Source organism: Spea bombifrons, chromosome 2 (assembly GCF_027358695.1).
Source record: "Spea bombifrons isolate aSpeBom1 chromosome 2, aSpeBom1.2.pri, whole genome shotgun sequence".
NCBI lineage: Eukaryota > Metazoa > Chordata > Amphibia > Anura > Pelobatidae > Spea > Spea bombifrons.
In genome coordinates, this window is record NC_071088.1 from 141,298,333 (window position 1) to 141,317,288 (window position 18,956).

General features: G+C 51.5%; 2 protein-coding genes across 2 annotated transcripts in view; one reads left to right on the forward strand and one right to left on the reverse strand.

Annotated features, from left to right (window-relative positions):
• Window positions 1-5,752, forward strand: part of ILK (integrin linked kinase) — an 11,945-nt gene extending 6,193 nt beyond the window's left edge. The window contains exons 6-13 of the mRNA XM_053456775.1: window positions 1,397-1,480; window positions 1,846-1,931; window positions 2,335-2,444; window positions 2,530-2,657; window positions 2,896-3,017; window positions 3,115-3,214; window positions 3,733-3,863; window positions 3,989-5,752. Of these exons, the coding sequence (XP_053312750.1) occupies window positions 1,397-1,480; window positions 1,846-1,931; window positions 2,335-2,444; window positions 2,530-2,657; window positions 2,896-3,017; window positions 3,115-3,214; window positions 3,733-3,863; window positions 3,989-4,138 (911 nt within the window). The 3' untranslated portion in view covers window positions 4,139-5,752. The remainder of the gene's footprint in view (window positions 1-1,396; window positions 1,481-1,845; window positions 1,932-2,334; window positions 2,445-2,529; window positions 2,658-2,895; window positions 3,018-3,114; window positions 3,215-3,732; window positions 3,864-3,988) is intronic.
• Window positions 5,753-9,436: 3,684 nt separating this feature from the next.
• Window positions 9,437-17,982, reverse strand: TPP1 (tripeptidyl peptidase 1). Its single transcript, XM_053456770.1, has 13 exons — window positions 17,830-17,982; window positions 16,965-17,045; window positions 16,250-16,389; window positions 15,747-15,897; window positions 14,975-15,096; window positions 13,470-13,630; window positions 12,830-13,028; window positions 12,048-12,236; window positions 11,799-11,871; window positions 11,430-11,550; window positions 10,930-11,088; window positions 10,467-10,592; window positions 9,437-9,763 (listed from the first exon to the last, which is right to left on the reverse strand). Exons 1-13 carry the CDS (start codon window positions 17,838-17,840, stop codon window positions 9,626-9,628), a joined length of 1,671 nt encoding a protein of 556 aa, XP_053312745.1. The 5' UTR covers window positions 17,841-17,982; the 3' UTR covers window positions 9,437-9,625.
• Between the last annotated feature and the right edge of the window lie 974 nt (window positions 17,983-18,956).

Here is an 18,956-nt window from a genome sequence, read left to right on the forward strand (position 1 = left end):
TGTATTGTGCTGACGCCGGCTGTCGTGATTGCGGTATATTGTGTGTATTGCGCTGACGCCGGCTGTCGTGACCGCGGTATATTGTGTGTATTGCGCTGACGCCGGCTGTCGTGACCACGGTATAGTGTGTGTGTGTATTGTGCTGACGCCGGCTGTCGTGACCGCGGTATGTTGTGTGTGTATTGCGCTGACGCCGGCTGTCGTGACCACAGTATATAGTGTGTCTATTGTGATGGCGCTGGCTGTCGTGACCGCGGTATATTGTGTGTGTATTGTGCTGACGCCGGCTGTCGTGACCGCGGTATATTGTGTGTGTATTGCGCTGACGCCGGGTGTCGTGACCGCGGAATATAGTGTGTATTGCGCTGACGCCGGCTGTCGTGACCGTGGTATATTGTGTGTATTGCGCTGACGCCGGCTGTCGTGACCGCGGTATATTGTATGTATTGCGCCGACGCCGGCTGTCGTGACCGCGGTATATTGTGTGTGTATTGCGCTGACGCCGGCTGTCGTGACCGCGGTATATTGTGTGTGTATTGCTCTGACGCCGGCTGTCGTGACCGCGGTATATTGTGTGTATTGCGCTGACGCCGGCTGTCGTGACCGCGGTATATTGTATGTATTGCGCCGACGCCGGCTGTCGTGACCGCGGTATATTGTGTGTGTATTGCGCTGACGCCGGCTGTCGTGACCGCGGTATATTGTGTGTGTATTGCTCTGACGCCGGCTGTCGTGACCGCGGTATATTGTGTGTATTGCGCTGACGCCGGCTGTCGTGACCGCGGTATATTGTGTGTATTGGGCTGACGCCGGCTGTCGTGACCGCGGTATATTGTGTGTGTATTGCGCTGACGCCGGCTGTCGTAACCGCGGTATATTGTGTGTGTATTGTGATGGCGCCGGCTGTCGTGACCGCGGTATATTGTGTGTATTGCGCTGACGCCGGCTGTCGTGACCGCGGTATATTGTGTGTATTGCGCTGACGCCGGCTGTCGTGACCACGTAGATTGTGTGTGTATTGCGCTGACGGCAGGTGTCGTGACCGCGGTATATTGTGTGTGTATTGCGCTGACGCCGGCTGTCGTGACCGCGGTATATTGTGTGTGTATTGTGATGGCGCCGGCTGTCGTGACCGCGGTATATTGTGTGTGTATTGCGCTGATGCCGGCTGTCGTGACCGCGGTATATTGTGTGTAGTGCGCTGACGCCGGCTGTCGTGACCGCGGTATATTGTGTGTGTATTGTGATGGCGCTGGCTGTTGTGACCGCGGTATATTGTGTGTGTGTTGCGCTGACGCCGGGCACGGTGGTGATCCAGTAACGGTTGTATTTTTGGGGTGGAAATGGGGGGTTTGGCGCTGAGTAACCCATTGTGTTGATCGTTTTCTTCCATCAGATCGCGCGGAGAAGTCGGGTCAGAACATGAACAGAGTCCCCTATAAAGACACCTTCTGGAAGGGGACAACTCGCACTCGGCCACGTGAGGACCTCTCCCGCGCTATTTGCCCCAACCTCCTCGGTCACATTCAGCAGCATCGCTGCGTCCTACCCCGAGACAGTGGGGGAGGAAAGGGTTAAGGGTTACTGAGATCTACTCAGCTGATCCTCACTGGGGTCGGCCCTTCATCAGCTTCCTTCTGCCCGTTAATGAAAACCCCGGAGTGCCCGCATGACATTTCTTTGTATAGCGCCAGCAGATTCCATAGCGCTGTCACAATAAGAGTAACAGACGTTGAGGCAGAGCAGTAGAGAGGGCCCTGCTTCTAGGAGCTTACAATCTATTAGGAGGTGAGGCGGTAGCGAGGGTCCTCTCTCCTCTCTCATCCCTCCTCTTCCTCCTCACAGGGAACGGTACGCTGAACAAACAGGCCGGCATCGACTACACTCAGTTAACGCGGATTCACAAGCTTAACGACAACCACTCCGGAGAGGTAAGAGGCTACCCCCTATGTGACCGGTATATGACTGTACCCCCGAACACCCCCCTATGTGACCGGTATATTACTGTACCCCCGAACACCCCCCTATGTGACCGGTATATTACTGTACCCCAGAACACCCCCCTATGTGACCGGTATATTACTGTACCCCTGACCACCCCCCTATGTGACCGGTATATGACTGTACCCCTGAACACCCCCCTATGTGACTGGTATATTACTGTACCCCAGAACACCCCCCTATGTGACCGGTATATGACTGTACCCCCGAACACCCCCCTGTGTGACCGGTATATGACTGTACCCCCGAACACCCCCCTATGTGACCAGTATATTTCCTACCTCATCCACTCCTTCTTCTCTCCCAATTGCCTAATATCCTATTGGCTGTCAGCTGTGGAAGGGGCGTTGGCAGGGGAATGACATCATCATCAAGTGTCTGAGAATACGGGATTGGAGCACAAGGAAGAGTCGCGATTTCAATGAGGAATACCCCAAACTCAGGTGAGGACACGGTGACCAGCCGCGCTCTCCCCCGCCGCTCCGATCCACCAATGTCCGTTCATTTTGTCTTCTTCACTTCCTGTAGGATTTTCTCGCACCCCAATGTTCTCCCGGTGCTGGGCGCCTGCCAATCGCCTCCCGCTCCACAGCCCGTGGTGATTACTCATTGGATGCCTTACGGATCTCTATACAACGTCCTGCACGAGGGGACCAGTGAGTGGCAGTGGGTGATGAGTGGGAGTGACATTTGATGTTATGTATTATTTATATTATCGTTACCGTGGAGATGAGGGTCCTGTGAGGGAATGTAAAGTTTATCGTGGGGTATAGTGAGTATTGTCTGGGAGCGGGATCTCAGTAAGTGACGCGTTGGATACTCGTGGAAGTGTCCGCGGCGTCAGACTCCTGGACGATAACGCGGGACGCCCGCTTCCTGTCTCTGTGTCCCCAGATCTGGTGGTCGACCAGTGCCAGGCCGTGAAGTTTGCCCTGGACATTGCCCGTGGGATGGCGTTCCTTCACACGCTGGAGCCCCTCATCCCGCGCCATTATCTGAACAGCCGCAGCGTCATGGTGAGTGTGGGGGGCTTCCCCCAAGGGCCGCGTCCGTGCTTCTGTCTGCCGTGACGCACTCCCTCCACGCCTCTCGCTTTCCTTCCTTCTCCTGTAGATCGATGAGGATATGACTGCCCGCATCAGCATGGCCGACGTGAAGTTTTCCTTCCAGTGCCCGGGCCGGATGTACTGCCCAGCGTGGGTGGCACCCGAAGGTAAATCTCCATCTTCCACAAATAAATACGTGGCTGACGTTCCTGGTGGAATAAGTACGTTGGAAAGGGAGGGAGAGAGAGACTAGGAGGAGAGGGGGAGAGAGACGGAATGGGAGGGGGAGAGAGACTAGGAGGAGGGGGGGACGGAATGGGAGGGGGAGAGAGACTAGGAGAGATACTAGGAGGAGAGGGGGAGAGAGACGGAATGGGAGGGGGAGAGAGACTAGGAGGAAAGGGGGAGAGAGACTGGGGGTAGAGATGGAATGGGAGAGGGAGAGAGACTGGAGGGGGAGAGGGAATGGGGTAGGGAGAGAGGGAATGTGGGAGAGAGAGAGAGACGGGGCACAAGAGAGAGAATCTAACACTAGAAGGTTGGAGACTGAGATGGGAAAGGGAGTTTTTGTTTAATGAGAGATTGGTAGGTGGGTGGAACAGCCTCCCAGTGGGAGTGGTAGAGGGTAATACAGTAGAGGGAGTGTAAGATGTTATCTTCTGTTATCTTATTTCCCGATCTCCAGCTCTCCAGAAACGGCCGGAGGACATTAACCGTCGCTCCGCCGATATGTGGAGCTTTGCTGTTTTGCTTTGGGAGCTGGTGACCCGCGAGGTTCCTTTCGCTGACCTCTCAAACATGGAGATCGGCATGAAGGTGAGTAGGAGCCGAAGGCTTGCGGTAAATGAATGCCGGTTCGGGGGCTGCCTTTGGTTGGGTATTAATGTACACAGATTCAGGGCTGCTTGGTTTCCTGGTGGTGACGTTGTAATGCGTTCTAGGTGTCCCTCGAAGGTCTCCGTCCCACCATCCCCCCCGGTATCTCGCCCCATATCTGCAAGCTGATGAAGCTCTGCATGAACGAGGACCCGGCCAAGAGACCCAAGTTTGACATGATTGCTCCTATCCTGGAGAAGATGCAGGAGAAGTAACCCGTTTCCGCGCACGTGCCACGCGATCACGTGACGTGCCACGCAATCACATGACCATAGCAGCATCTTTTCCTGATCACAGCTTCGTATTCCCTGCAGCGGCCGAGCAAGGTGCCACGCTCAGCTCTTTGCCATTAACAGCCACCAAGTGCCTTCTAGAAGCTGAGGACGTCTTTATAGCCAAGAGAGATACTCGCGCATGTACACAGACCCCACGCTCTCACGCGCTGCCTTAACACGTGAAATTTACATATACACGCGACACACATACATGTGACGCGTGGCTGAAAATTCCAGAAGTCTCCTCCTACTCGGGGGGAGATTCACTAAGCGGTGATAAGCGTGTGAAATGTGTCTGCGCCGGCCCCGAGAGTCCGTATTGTTACACAGGAGGGAAGACTCTTCGGCTCGGTGCCGCCGCTCTCTCTCTGGTGCTTTATGGACTGCCTTGCCTGGTGGGGCCACCACCAGCCGTCCTGCCACCGCAGGAGCGCATCATACAGAAGCCGTGCTTGTTTTTATTTTGGTTGCAGCATTTTTTTTTTGTTTTGTTTTTTTGTGACCGAAATGTTTAATTTTTAATGAGTTTAAGGAAGAATTTTTTGGGGCAGCGCTGGTTTTCAGAGGATCGTGGTCTCTGCAGCTCGGTAAGTGCTGGTGTCTGCAGAGCATCGCTCGCTCTGGATGAAGCAGCGTACCTGTGTCTGCAGAGCATCGCTCGCTCTGGATGAAGCAGCGTACCTGTGTCTGCAGAGCATCGCTCGCTCTGGATGAAGCAGAGTACCTGTGTCTGCAGAGCATCGCTCGCTCTGGATGAAGCAGCGTACCTGTGTCTGCAGAGCATCGATTGCTCTGGATGAAGCAGCGTACCTGTGTCTGCAGAGCATCGCTCGCTCTGGATGAAGCAGCGTACCTGTGTCTGCAGAGCATCGCTCGCTCTGGATGAAGCAGCGTACCTGTGTCTGCAGAGCATCGCTCGCTCTGGATGAAGCAGAGTACCTGTGTCTGCAGAGCATCGCTCGCTCTGGATGAAGCAGCGTACCTGTGTCTGCAGAGCATCGATTGCTCTGGATGAAGCAGCGTACCTGTGTCTGCAGAGCATCGCTTGCTCTGGATGAAGCAGGGTACCTGTGTCTGCAGAGCATCGCTTGCTCTGGATGAAGCAGCGTACCTGTGTCTGCAGAGCATCGCTCGCTCTGGTTGAAGCAGCGTACCTGTGTCTGCAGAGCTTTGCTAGCTCTGGATGAAGCAGAGTACCTGTGTCTGCAGAGCATCGCTTGCTCTGGATGAAGCAGCGTACCTGTGTCTGCAGAGCATCGCTTGCTCTGGATGAAGCAGCGTAGGCATCACGCCTGCCCATATAATGCTCCTTCCATATATACTGTACTGCCACATCGCTATATAGTGACTGTTCCTCGTATGTATAAATATATATCGGCGTGTATCACGATAATGTGTATCTCTCTATACGTCGGGGGCCGTTCGGTCTCCGCGCCTCCCCTGGGCTGCTGGCCGTGGGTTAGCGGAAAGGGGTTGGATATTTTTTTATATATAAATATAAATTAACCCTGCGCACCTTGTGAATGCTAATAAATATTATTTTAAAAACTCAAACGTGTTATACAATGTATGTAGCGTGTGTATGAATATATATATATAGTGTGTGTGTATGAATATATATGTGTGTATGAATAAATATATATAGTGTGTGTATGAAAATTTTATATATATATATATATATATATACCGTATTGGCTCGGATATAGGCCGCCCCCGTATATAGGCCGCACCCTAAAAGTTTGGTGCTTTTTTAAAGAAAAAGTTTTTCTTTAAAAAAGCACCAAAAAAAAAAAAACATTCTGCCACTCTGTCCTCCCCCCCGAGATATGCTGCCACTGTCCTCCCCCCCCTCGAGATATGCTGCCACTGTCCTCCCCCCCCCTCGAGATATGCTGCCACTGTCCTCCCCCCCCTCGAGATATGCTGCCACTGCCCTCCTCTGCCCCCGATATGCTGCCACTGTCCTCCTACTCCCCCCCCCCCCGAGATATGCTACCACTGTCCTCCTCTGCCCCCCCCCCCCCCCCCGACTTACCGGAGCAGACTCCCGGGTGTCTTGCGGGGCCGGCGGGGGGCATCTACGCAATACGCGTATACAACCGGAAGTTGTATACGCGTATTGCGTAGATGTCCCCCGCCGGCGCCCCGCAAGACACCCGGAAGTCTGCTCCGGTAAGTCTTGGGGGCAGAGGTAAAACGCATCGTGTGGACGGTCACCGGCTGCGGCGATGCGGGTAAACAACCCGGAGGCTGTTTATCCGCATCGCTGCAGCCGGTGACCGTCCAGACGATGCGCTTAGACAACCTCCCGTGCCGGCACCCCCCCCCGTGGAAAGTGCTGGCAGGGGAGGCTGTCTGAGGACATCCGAGAGTAGGATGCAGGTCCCCTGCACCGCTGCGGGGGATCTGTATCCTGACCCCGCCGCCTGCCCGGCGCCCGGGACTGCATGTCCCGGGCGTCGGGCACTAGACCCCGAATATAGGCCGCACCCCCACTTTAAAGTCTTAAAGTGGGGGAAAAAAGTGCGGCCTATATTCGAGCCAATACGGTATATATATATATATATATATATATATATATATATATATATATATATATATATATATATATATATATATATATATATATAGTGCGTTTGTGTGAATATATATATATATATATATATAGTGCGTTTGTGTGAATATATATATATATATATATATATATAGTGCGTGTGTGTGAATATATATATATATATAGGATTGTGAATACCGCCTCCTGCGTGGTAGACCTAACGAGAAAAACTGTTGATCTAACCTGATCTAACGAATATCTACCAAGATCCATAAAAAAAAATCCAAATTTCAGTTGAGGGGGGGCCAGACCCTATGTGTACCCATCCCCCGCACACAAAATAGGATTGTGAATACCGCCTCCTGCGTGGTAGATCTAACAAAAAAAACTGTTGATCTAACCTGATCTAACGAATATCTACCAAGATCCATAAAAAAAAATCCAAATTTCAGTTGGGGGGGCCAGACCGTATGTGTACCCATCCCCCGCACACAAAATAGGATTGTGAATACCGCCTCCTGCGTGGTAGATCTAACGAAAAAAACTGTTGATCTAACCTGATCTAATGAATATCTACCAAGATCCATTAAAAAAAATCCAAATTTCAGTTGAGGGGGGGCCAGCCCCCCTCATTAAATATGCAATATCTCAGTAATTAGACTAGATCTAACAAAAAATTTTGTCTCATCAAACCTGATCTAACGTAGAGCTATCATAATCAGTAACATTTTGTTGACATTTTTGTTGAGGGGGGGCTGGCTACGGGTTAGCCCCCCCTGAAAAAGATTGTTAATATTGCCTATTTTAGAGTAGATCTAACGAAAAAAACAGTTGATCAAACCTGATCTAACAAATGCCATGATCTTTTGTAAAAAAAAATTAATATGGGGGGGCTATCCCGGGGGAGGTTCGGGTAGGCCCGTCGATATCTCTGTGGCCCCTTACCCCAGTTACCTCTTTGGGCTCTGCAGGCCAATCCTGAGCCTCCGCTACCTGGGAGTTGGGGTACATAACTGTGGCAGCCCCCCACCCAGCGGAGCATCCGGGGTATGGCTGGGGGTCCCGATGGGAACAGCCGAGTGATTAATAAAACTGACACAGGGCTAACTTAAATTTAACTTTGTACTGCACAGCAAAACACTCTGCATAAATATAACCAAAAACATGAAATACTCAGAATATACAATATGAGCTTCACCCACCCACAACAATCCCCGCAGCCCACCCTGATCTTCGCCCTAGCGGCCGCTGGGTGCCTTTAGTTGGTGCGCATAACACAGTTGGGCCCCATAAGTATTGGCTTGAGTTATATGGAAACTTTCAGTATGTCAGTAAAGTCTTTTATTTGTGTGACTAAGTTCGGGGCGCCCTGTCGTGGAGACGGGGAGAGGTTTTAGGTTTATAACTCCACGGTCTGCTATCAGTCCAGCTTTTAACCTCTTCACTGCCAACTCTGCTGCAAACAGCTCTGTATCTTGGACTGTCTGCCGGAAGCTTCTGCCAGGATGCTGCAGCTCTCCTCTGAGTATGGATTTCAAGCATTTCTGTTCCTAGGCCTCTCTCTCCCTTTCTCCCAGAAATGTTCCTTCACCTCCAACTCTGAACTCCTCTCCCCGGAAAGCCCAATGGCGCCTTTTACACCTCAGGCCGTGTGCTTTGCAGTTCGCCATCTGCTGGTCACTCCATAAGAAGTGCAGGTGAGTCAGTGACCCAGCAGCCATTACTGAAATCCCCTGAGGGGTCACACAAGAAAAAACCTCGACTCTCATCCAAACTCAAATCATAGATTAATGTCGTCAGGTAAGTCTGGCAAATTCCCAGGCCCTCTCTCCCTCCTCTCTCTCTGCCTTACTCCTCTCTCTGTGCTCTCTCTCCTCTCTTATTTCCTTCTCCACCCCCCCATTCCTCGATTTCCTAGCCTAGTTTACAACTTCTTTAGTCATATCCGCGCCTGAGCCAGGGGCTGTTTAACCCTTCATTATACAATGAATAGGTTGTATCTGGGATGGTGGAATAATAGGTTGGTACAAAAGTATTGTTCAAAATCATTTATTATCAATTTTTGTTGAAATCAGAAAATTCTAGGTATGCTCATCTTACAGATAATGTGTCGGAAGCTTAGGGGAATTTCACCAATACAAGCGTCAAACCAAAACCACCTGGCGAGGTGGAGATCACAGAGATCAGATATTTCCTCTCCTGGATCTTGTGCCCCATTCTCTCCCCATTTCTTCAATCCCCGTCTGCTGTCCTTCCTTCTTATTGCCCCCCTGTTACGTGACATTCCCTTTGGGTCTCCCTAAAAGCTCTTCCATCTCCAGCTCACTTGGTTTTGTAAGGCTGGCGTTGAAGGTCCACATGATGAAATTCAGGGTTGGATAGTTTGGGGTACAGGGCAGTACCCCTGGCCAGCAAAATATTGTGTGTGGGGGGGGGGTCAGTGTCATGTTTCATGGGCGATCTGCATGTACTCTGCATTTTGAGCCTAGGTTGGTTGAAATGAGAACCTATGTCTGGAATCCCTGAGATGCTGCCATCGAGAAGAGAACTTCAGAGGGGCAGCAGCCTGGATCTGCATAAAGGAGGCTGTGTCACATTAGAGAGCGTTGCACGAATGTCGAGGCCGTGTAGAAGACATGTATTCACAGGCGGTTTCCTTGGTCTGAATGATCACCCAGTGTGGCCGTTACAAAACGTGCACAAAGGAGGATGGTAGCCAAGTGTTAAGGGCAGCTGTACAAAGGAGTCACTGGCTATTAACTGGAGAGGCGGATGTCCCACAGGGGTATCTTCTCGATAGCAGGGGTGTAATTAAATCATCAGCATGAATAACGACATTTAAGGCAAACAGATACAGAAGGTATCTTTGAGTATCAGCGTAACAGGGCTTTCAGCAGCTCGGGGAAGTTTGGGGTACCCCAGCCGGTCACAGGGTCCCAGCTTGGAGTTGCACAGAAGCCCTGCCCTAAAACAATGTCGTCGATACAGGACAAGTGACAGCCTTCAGTGACCTGCCAAGGAAACGGAGAAAACAAAAAAAAGATAATAAATGGAATCATGCTTCCTGAGAACATCTGTGTATCACATACTATTTTCCTCACGCTATCCTTTACTCTATATCCTTTCACCACCTTCCCCTCTTTCATCTGTGACTCTTAGTCCAGTGTAAGATATAGAGGACCAAGCACCAAAGCTTGAGTCGAGTTGCTAGTCGGCCTTAATGGAGTAATTTGCGCATGCCCTAAAGCCAACCGAACCTCACGTTGGTCAACTTCACAAACACGCAAGTTGCCAGAAAAGCTCCTTCTTGACTTAATCAACTTGAAGCCACAAGAGAAGAAGCCAAACTCTCAGCACAGAGCTTCGCTGATGATCAGTTCAGTTTTTTGGACGTCTCTCTATAACTAAACTTATGGGACCGAAAATAGCTGAGGGGAAGATGACGGGCGACAGAAACGGTAAAGAAATTAAAAAAAAAAGGGTAGAGAGGATGACACGGGGTGAGAATAAAAGGATGACACGGAGTGAGAGTGAAAGGATGACACGGAGTGAGAGTGAAAGGATGACACGGAGGGAGAGTGAAAGGATGACACGGAGGGAGAGTGAAAGGATGACACGGAGGGAGAGTAAAAGGATGACACGGAGGGAGAGTGAAAGGATGACACGGAGGGAGAGTGAAAGGATCACACAGAGTGAGAGAATCTTTGTACTCACATCAGAAAGGCCGTCTCCTTTCAAGGCGTACAGGGCTGGGTTCAGGAAGCCCAAGGTGGGGAGCCCTTTCTGTAGCCGATGGTCATTAATTAGGGCTATTATCCCCCCAAACACTGGTGTGGAGGCCTGAAAATGGTTCACAGAAAGCGTCACAACATGAACATTTAACATCGAGAAATGTAGAGTTAGGGATTGTTCTGGTCAGATAAAGGGTGGATCGTATTTAAGATTGAGAAATGTAAAGTTATGCATTTTTTGGTAGTATGGTTACAAATTCATTAACCCTACTTTTTGGCGATGACAAAAGTTTGAGGCCCCTCCAGTCAGACTTTGCATAACAGCCAAGAACGTTGGAGAAATGGTGAGAAGAGGCCCCGTGTCTTGGTGCCATTCCACGTCCGTGGCAGAGATAGGGTCAGGGGTCGACACACAGCACATATTTGTAAGATAAAGCTGCTCTCACCGATGTGCCGGAGACCCACGGGACGGGTACGCGGTTTATCACCACCCAGTAGTTATCAGAGAGAGCAGCCACATCCGGATACGCTCGGCCGCTGCGATTATAATAACTCTCTGGTGGCAATTTCTCCGTGGACTGTAGATATTTCGACACAGCAGAGACCTAGAGAGGGGAAGAAAACTGAACGTAAAGAGGAAGAGAACAGAGGCGCAGCCAAAAACCAGCCATCATTACGAAAGTCTCAGCCATCTGCCTGTTCTGTTCCTTCCCCGCCTTTCGTGGATCTGCCCTCACGTCCCACGTAAGTAACGATACAGAGACTGACGTCAGACACCAGGAGATAGAGACCATGCAAAGTCACCGTGACACAGGACAGAAGAAAAGCTACCACGTGCAGCTCCATTTGCAGGAGACGGAAGGTACCGGCAGCTTGGGGCCCAATCATACAGAGCAGAAACAGCCAGGCACCAGACACGGAGTACCGGAGAGGCGAGGCCGGTTACCTGATACTGCGGCATGGGGAAGACATTGCTGAATCCACCACCGCTGATGTAATCAGTCACTTCGCGGGTCACCTGAAACGGGTTCTTAAAGGAAGTTCCACCCACTGTGGTCACATAAGGACTGCGGAAAGACGGCACGAAAACAGTGCAGAAAATAATCACTTTCCTGGAGCCGAGAGCTTAGTCTCCAATATGAGAACTGGCTGTCCTATCGGGCATAAGACTGCGCTAAACATATGCCAAGGCAGGAAGAGGAGCCCATATGACATCATCATCATCACCATTACGTCATCATCACAGTCAGGAACCTGGCAGAAATATCTACCATCTGGATGAGATCTAAATATTACATTTCTACACAAATCTCACCTGGAGGCAGGGAAGCTTGGTCGAAATACGTTTTTAGCTTTTACGACTTCTCTGCACCCTGCGCCATCATCACCTGCAGCAGGACAGGAGGAGAACATCAACACATTGCTACCTTAGGATGCAAGCTCTTGGGCCGACAGTCCAAAAGGATGCTCAGAGTAAAACATACATGTTCAGGGGTCTAGTTTGCAGCTCCATCCTGCACCAGGCTCATATGTAATTAAAGCTCTCCATTAACCCCCGCAGTACCTGAAGCGAAGAGGATTGTGAGTCCCCGACTCGCAGCTTTCAGGAACTCTACGTTGATCCTCTGCATGAAAGCCACAGATAAAGTGTCCTCGTCGTCTCCGTAACTGATGGTGTGGACCCAGGGCACAGAGGACATGTTACTCAGCAGTATCATCCACTGCAGGAACGGCTCCTGAGACTCATGGCGTCCTAAAAAAGGCCGAGAGAGACAGGCCGGTCGTTCTGAGACGCTCCACGGGGCGACGGTCTATGAGGACTAATAGATTATGCTGTTTCCCCGTGTAACTAAGGTTTCCATAGTGACAGCACAACGTCTATCAGTGTGACCCTGAATTGCTTTTTGTAGATAAGGTCCTACAGAGGGATTTATGTCGCTGCCGCCAGCTCCTTAACGACCCCCCACGAGTCTGCCACCTTTACAATCCCCCCACACGTCTGCCACCTTTATAATCCCCCCCACGCGTCTGCCCCCTTTACAACAGTCGGTGTCCTGCAGTTTGCAGGACTTCATATTCAGTGACCCCGAGTGACCGATCTCTGCCGTCCCTGTCCTGTGGGAGAAGCTGCTGAATTACCTTCTTCACAGGACTCCCCAGCCTACACGTTTTGTCTGAGTGGAACAGCAGCTTTAACAGGGTATTTGGGGTCAGCGATGGCTGATGTGAGTCACGGGAGGCCCACTGATCCCCTTTGTATAACAGCGCGTGTGATATGTCGCTGGCATGTATCATGTCTTCCCATGTCCAGCCGCCCCCCGCTCTTTAGGTGTCTGCAGACCCTACCTGGGTTGCTGAAGACCCATGTAGAGATGTTGGCTCCAGTGCTCATGATATACTCCACATCCAGACTGGCTTCCAGACCAGCTCGGCCTCCTCCCTGCTCCCCAACCACATGATCCACCTCCGAGTGATGCGAAAAACCTCTCCCGAAAAGATACATGAATTCCGAGAGATCTGCGGGGTGGAAATACTGCTCCAGAAACTGCGGACACAGGAGGATTCAATGTAAAATCCTGGTACTAACATTTAAGGGCCCCCATTACACTGCTCCGCTCCATAACACTGCCCCCCCATAACACTGCCCCCCCATAACACTGCTCCGCTCCATAACACTGTCCCCAGGGAGGTATTACTGCTCCCCCCGGGGGGGTATTACCGCTCTCCCCAGGGAGGTATTACTGCTCTCCCCGGGTGTTGGTGCCGTAGGAGAGTGTTACTGTTCCAATAGAGAAGCAGGGAAAACACCATAGTAACTGTTTAAATAAGATGTGTTAACGCTGTATTTTCCTAGAATGGTCGACCAGGTGAGGTGGTTCTGTCCTTAATTGGGGAGGCAGTATGTTAGTATCTGAGACATTTGAAATGCTACCATTTAGAGATGGGAATCATGTTAGACTCGTGAAGGTGGAGCCCTGATAATGACCTGCGCGCACCCCTGGCTGTTATTGGGGTGTCTTCCAATGTCACTGGCGGACAGGTTGTATCTCTGGCGCAGGACGGTCGGGGTGACTCCCAGGTGGAACCCCGCGGCTGCCGTGCTGTTTAGGACTTTTCTGTGTGACGGAAAGCGATGCAGACCTCCAACTATGAATGGAAAACAAAATGTTGTAGCCACCTCCCTGACATGGAGGCTGCCCACTTCCCTGACATGGAGGCTGCCCACTTCTGCTCCATCCCAACCTCCACTCTGCCCTTCCATCACAAAGCAACACTCTTCCCACAGCCTACCCACAGCCGTACAGAAATACCCCTAATGTGTGTCCAGCCGGGGCACAACTACTCCCATGTTCAACCACACTGAACAGGGACACCTGTCCTTCCTACCCCACCCAGCACGTTGAGCCTATCTGTCCCACCCCACCAAACACAAGGACACCTATCTGTCCAACCCAACTAAGCACAGGGACACCTATCTGTCCCACCACCAAACACAGGGACACCTATCTGTACTACCCCACCAAACACAGGGACACCTATCTGTACTACCCAACTAAGCACAGGGACACCTATCTGTCCTACCACCAAACACAGGGACACCTATTTGTACTACCCCACCAAACACAGGGACACCTATCTGTACTACCCAACTAAGCACAGGGACACCTATCTGTCCAACCCAACTAAGCACAGGGACACCTATCTGTACTACCCCACCAAACACAGGGACACCTATCTGTCCTACCCAACTAAGCACAGGGACACCTATCTGTCCTACCACCAAACACAGGGACACCTATCTGTACTACCCCACCAAACACATTGACACCTATCTGTCCCACCCCACCAAGCACAGGGACACCTATCTGTCCTACCCCACCAAGCACAGGGACACCTATCTGTCCTACCCCACCAAGCGCAGGGACACCTATCTGTCCTACCCCACCAAGCACAGGGACGCCTATCTGTCCCACCCCACCGAACACAGGGACACCTATCTGTCCCACCCCACCAAGCACTGGGACACCTATCTGTCCCACCCCACCAAGCACAGGTACACCTATTTGTCCTACCCCACCAAGCGCAGGGACACCCATCTCACCCACCCCACCAAGCGCAGGGACACCTATCTGTCCCACCCCACCAAACACAGGGACACCTATCTGTCCCACCCCACCAAGCACAGGGACACCTATCTGTCCTACCCCACCAAGCACAGGGATGCCTATCTGTCCCACCCCACCAAACACAGGGACACCTATCTGTCCCACCCCACCAAACACAGGGACACCTATCTGTCCCACCCCACCAAGCACAGGGACAACTATCTGTTCCACGCCACCAAACACAGAGACACCTATCTGTCCCACCCCACCAAGCACTGGGACACCTATCTGTCCCACCCACCAAGCACATTGACGCCCTATCTGTAAAGCACAGTGACACCTGCCATGTGACCCCATCCATACCCTCATTCTATGCCATACTTACCAAAATCTATATGTGGTGCAACCTGTGGGCTGACAGAATAGGGGGTTCCTGATCTCACCACACTCAAGTCCCCCTTCACATAGCGATGAAACTGGGCTCCAGGAAGTAATTTCTCTGCATTCCTACAAGACAAGGGCCGGAAAGGGACACTCAATGGGGATTAACTAACCCAGACAGGACAAGGCCACCCCCCCCAAATTCCACCCTCATTAATGGGCAGATGATGGCCAAACAGAAGAAAATCTCATAAACATGAGGCGAATAAATACGTTTTATATAATTGCGATGGTTCAATTGGCTTATTCCACAGTGTCCAGTAACCTGAACTCAGTAGCCTGAACTCGAGCACCAAGAGCAAACACTCACTGGGCTCCATTCACTAAACAGTGAGCCACTTCTCTACTACTGGAGATAATAAATCTCATCTCACTCCATTCAGCCTGCATTGCGGACAGTTACGGACATGGAGCTGCCGAGATACCACCTTTCACCATAAACCCCCTAATTAACCTAAAATCAGACATAGGACTGGAATGGGACAGACCGAGATGACGCTGGGAGGACAGACCGAGATGACACGGGCGCGCAGACCGAGATGACACGGGCGCGCAGACCGAGATGACACGGGCGCGCAGACCGAGATGACACGGGCGCGCAGACCGAGATGACACGGGCGCGCAGACCGAGATGACACGGGCGCGCAGACCGAGATGACACGGGCGCGCAGACCGAGAAGACACGGGCGTGCAGGCCGAGACACGGGGGCACAAACCTGGCCTGTGTCCGGCATTGTAGGAAGTCTCCGGTCAGGACAGTGAGGCAGTCCCAGATTCCATGTTTCTCCAGCCAGTTCCTAACGGTGCCGAGAGTCTCCTCCGATGGCCCCACGAGATCACTCAGCTCCGCCAGGGACAGATAATGACCTGGAGAGCAGAGGCCAGATGGTGGTCACAGGTCATGCGTAGGATTTTTTATATCAGCTTTTTCTTGAGATTTCCCCCAATCTTTCGGAGAGAACAGAACAGAAAGCCCCGACCCTCCCCCCATGGGGTGTTCTGCACACTTTTATTTTATTAATCTCCATCCAGTTACAGTTCAGGGCATGGGGCAACCATTTCCCTGCACACCGGGGTATTCACTACTGTGAACTGTTACAGGATGTGACCTGTGTAGCTGTAAAGCGTTTCCCCCAGAATGTGTCCATTACTTCGGCTTTGGTTGAAAGGTTCCTTCCTGGAGAAATGATTCATATTACAGAAGGAACCCCTCGCTCACCGTACTGCTGAGACCTCGGGTCTGACACCTGATCCACCAGGTTCTTCAGCTTGTCCACACGCTGCTGCTTCAGTGCAAAAGTCAGGATAACATCCTCACTCCCGTCCACGCGCTCCACGTGGCGCCAGCCGTCCGGGACCCTGGGAGAGAAGTGGGAAGTGGGAGATACGCTCGGTTCTGTGCATTTCTCTCCTCCTCAGGCTTCCTGTGATTCCTCGCACCTGCCCTTCCATCTAGTTATCCTCCATTATAATAAATACACAGAGAGATCACATTTCTGACTAAATCATTATCAAAAAACACATTATCGAATAACAAAAAACAAAACACTGAAGGAAATATTTTGGGATTCTCTAATTCTTTTATTTCTGCTGAGGATCACAATATTACAAGTTCAGCCAGCAGGTCACAACACGCTTTGCATATTCAGTCAAGCCTATTGTGCGGCTATTGTGTGACTATTGCGCGGCTATTGTGTGACTATTGCGCGGCTATTGTGTGACTATTGCGCGGCTATTGTGTGACTATTGCGCGGCTATTGTGTGGCTCTCTTAATAAATAGGGTGGTTGAATTGGGTCCTATTTAAGTTTTATACATAGACAGAGAGTCTGCTATGACATACGTGACCCAATGACACAGCATTCCCCGTATAACACACAGCTTTCTCCTTCTCACACTCATCATAAAGCGTTGCAGAGTATAACCGGATCTGACCTCACACTCTGGTCAGGCTCGAGGTGGACGCTTTCTGCCAGAGCCCCCAGGGACATCCAGAGAAGGCCAAGGAATAGAATTCTGCAAAAAAAGGAATCATAATGCATCTGGACCAACGAGCTATTGTGACTACTTAAAATCTCCTGACTCCCCTATGTTACACTCTAGTCCCAATCTCTCTCCCTCTCTCCTCAGTACACTCTCCCTCTGGTTCTATGTACTGAGTCCGCTCCCCTCTCTCCGTCCGGTTCTGTGTACTGAGTCCACTCTCCTCTACTCCCTCTGGTTCTGTGTACTGAGTCCACTCTCTCCCTCCGGTTCTATGTACTGAGTCCGCTCTCCTCTCTCTCTCCAGTTCTATGTACTGAGTGCGCTCTCCTCTCTCCCTCCGGTTCTATGTACTGAGTGCGCTCTCCTCTCTCCCTCCGGTTCTATGTACCGAGCCCGCTCTCTCCCTCCGGTTCTGTGTACTGAATCCGCTCTTCCCCTCCGGTTCTATGTACTGATTGCGCTCTCTCCCTCCGGTTCTGTGTACTGAGTCCGCTCTCTCCCTCTGGTTCTGTGTACTGAGTCCGCTCTCTCCCTCTGGTTCTGTGTACTGAGTCTGCTCTCCTCTACTCCCTCCCGTTCTGTGTACTGAGTCCGCTCTCCTCTCTCCCTCCGGTTCTGTGTACTGAGTCCACTCTCCTCTCTCCCTCCGGTTCTATGTACTGAGTCCACTCTCCTCTCTCCCTCCGGTTCTGCGTACTGAGTCTGCTCTCTCCCTCCGGTTCAATGTACTTAGTCCGCTCTCTCCCTCCGGTTCTGTGTACTGAGTCCGCTCTCCTCTCACAGACGCTGTATACATGATCCATAAACTCGTTACCTGGGAGCCATGACTGTGCCGGGGAGTCAGACTGTTACTGTGTAGCCATGCTGATCCTCCTCAGAATGATGACTGTCTCTCACTGCCGCTTCCCTGTCTGTCTGTCTGTCTGTCACTCTCAGCCTCTGTCTGTCTGTCACTCTCAGCCTCTGTCTGTCTGTCTCTTGCAGCCCTCTCTGTGCCTGTCTTTATTTGGCAGACACCTCCCTCTGTCTATTTTCTGCTTTTGTTATCTGAGTCATGTGACTGTCAGCTGACCCCAGCACAGAGATTGCGTGTGTGTATGTGTGTGTGTGTGTGTTTGCCTGCCTACCTGCGTGTGTGTGTGTGTGTCTTTCTGACTGAGTGTGAGTCTGAGTGTGTGTCTCTGTGTTTGTTTGTGTATCTGTGTGTGTCTGTATGCCCCCCCCCGTAGCAGGGTGCTGCACGTGACTGTGTAGAGTATAAATACTCGGTGTTACTCTCTCCCCTCGCCCCCCTCCTCTCTCTGTATATATGTATATGTACATATATGTACCCCCCCCCCATAGCCGGGTGCTGCACGTGACTCTTCCTTTTATTGGCAGCACATGACGGTGACACGGCGTGGCTGTAAGGTCACATGATGTTACCCTGCAGTGACTTGCAGACGGTCACCTGACCCCCCTCATGTATCGGTGAAGGTGACACGAGGAACAGGCCTCTCCTTTCGCTGTCATAACAATGTCACCGGTCTCCCCAGGGGCCCTGACCAGCGTTACACACGGGGGGTATTACCAGTGAGCAGCTCTGCATTAATCCACACAGTTATTACCCTGTACAGGGGTAACAGTTACAGAGCCGGGGTCATTCTGCACAGTGTGGTTTATAACTGCCCGGGAATCTCACCTGCAGCTCCTGCTGTAGGGAGGAAAACACCTTAGTTTGGCCCTGGAATTGAAGCCAAGCTCACGTCATGTTACGTATCTGCCCCGGGGGAGGTGATAAGAGTTTCCCTCTGCCCCGGGATGGGGTGATAGGAGTTCCTCTCTGCTCTGGGATGGGGTGATAGGAGTTTCTCTCTGCCCTGGGATGGGGTGATAGGAGTTTCTCTCTGCCCTGGGATGGGGTGATAGGAGTTTTTCTCTGCCCCGGGATGGGGTGATAGG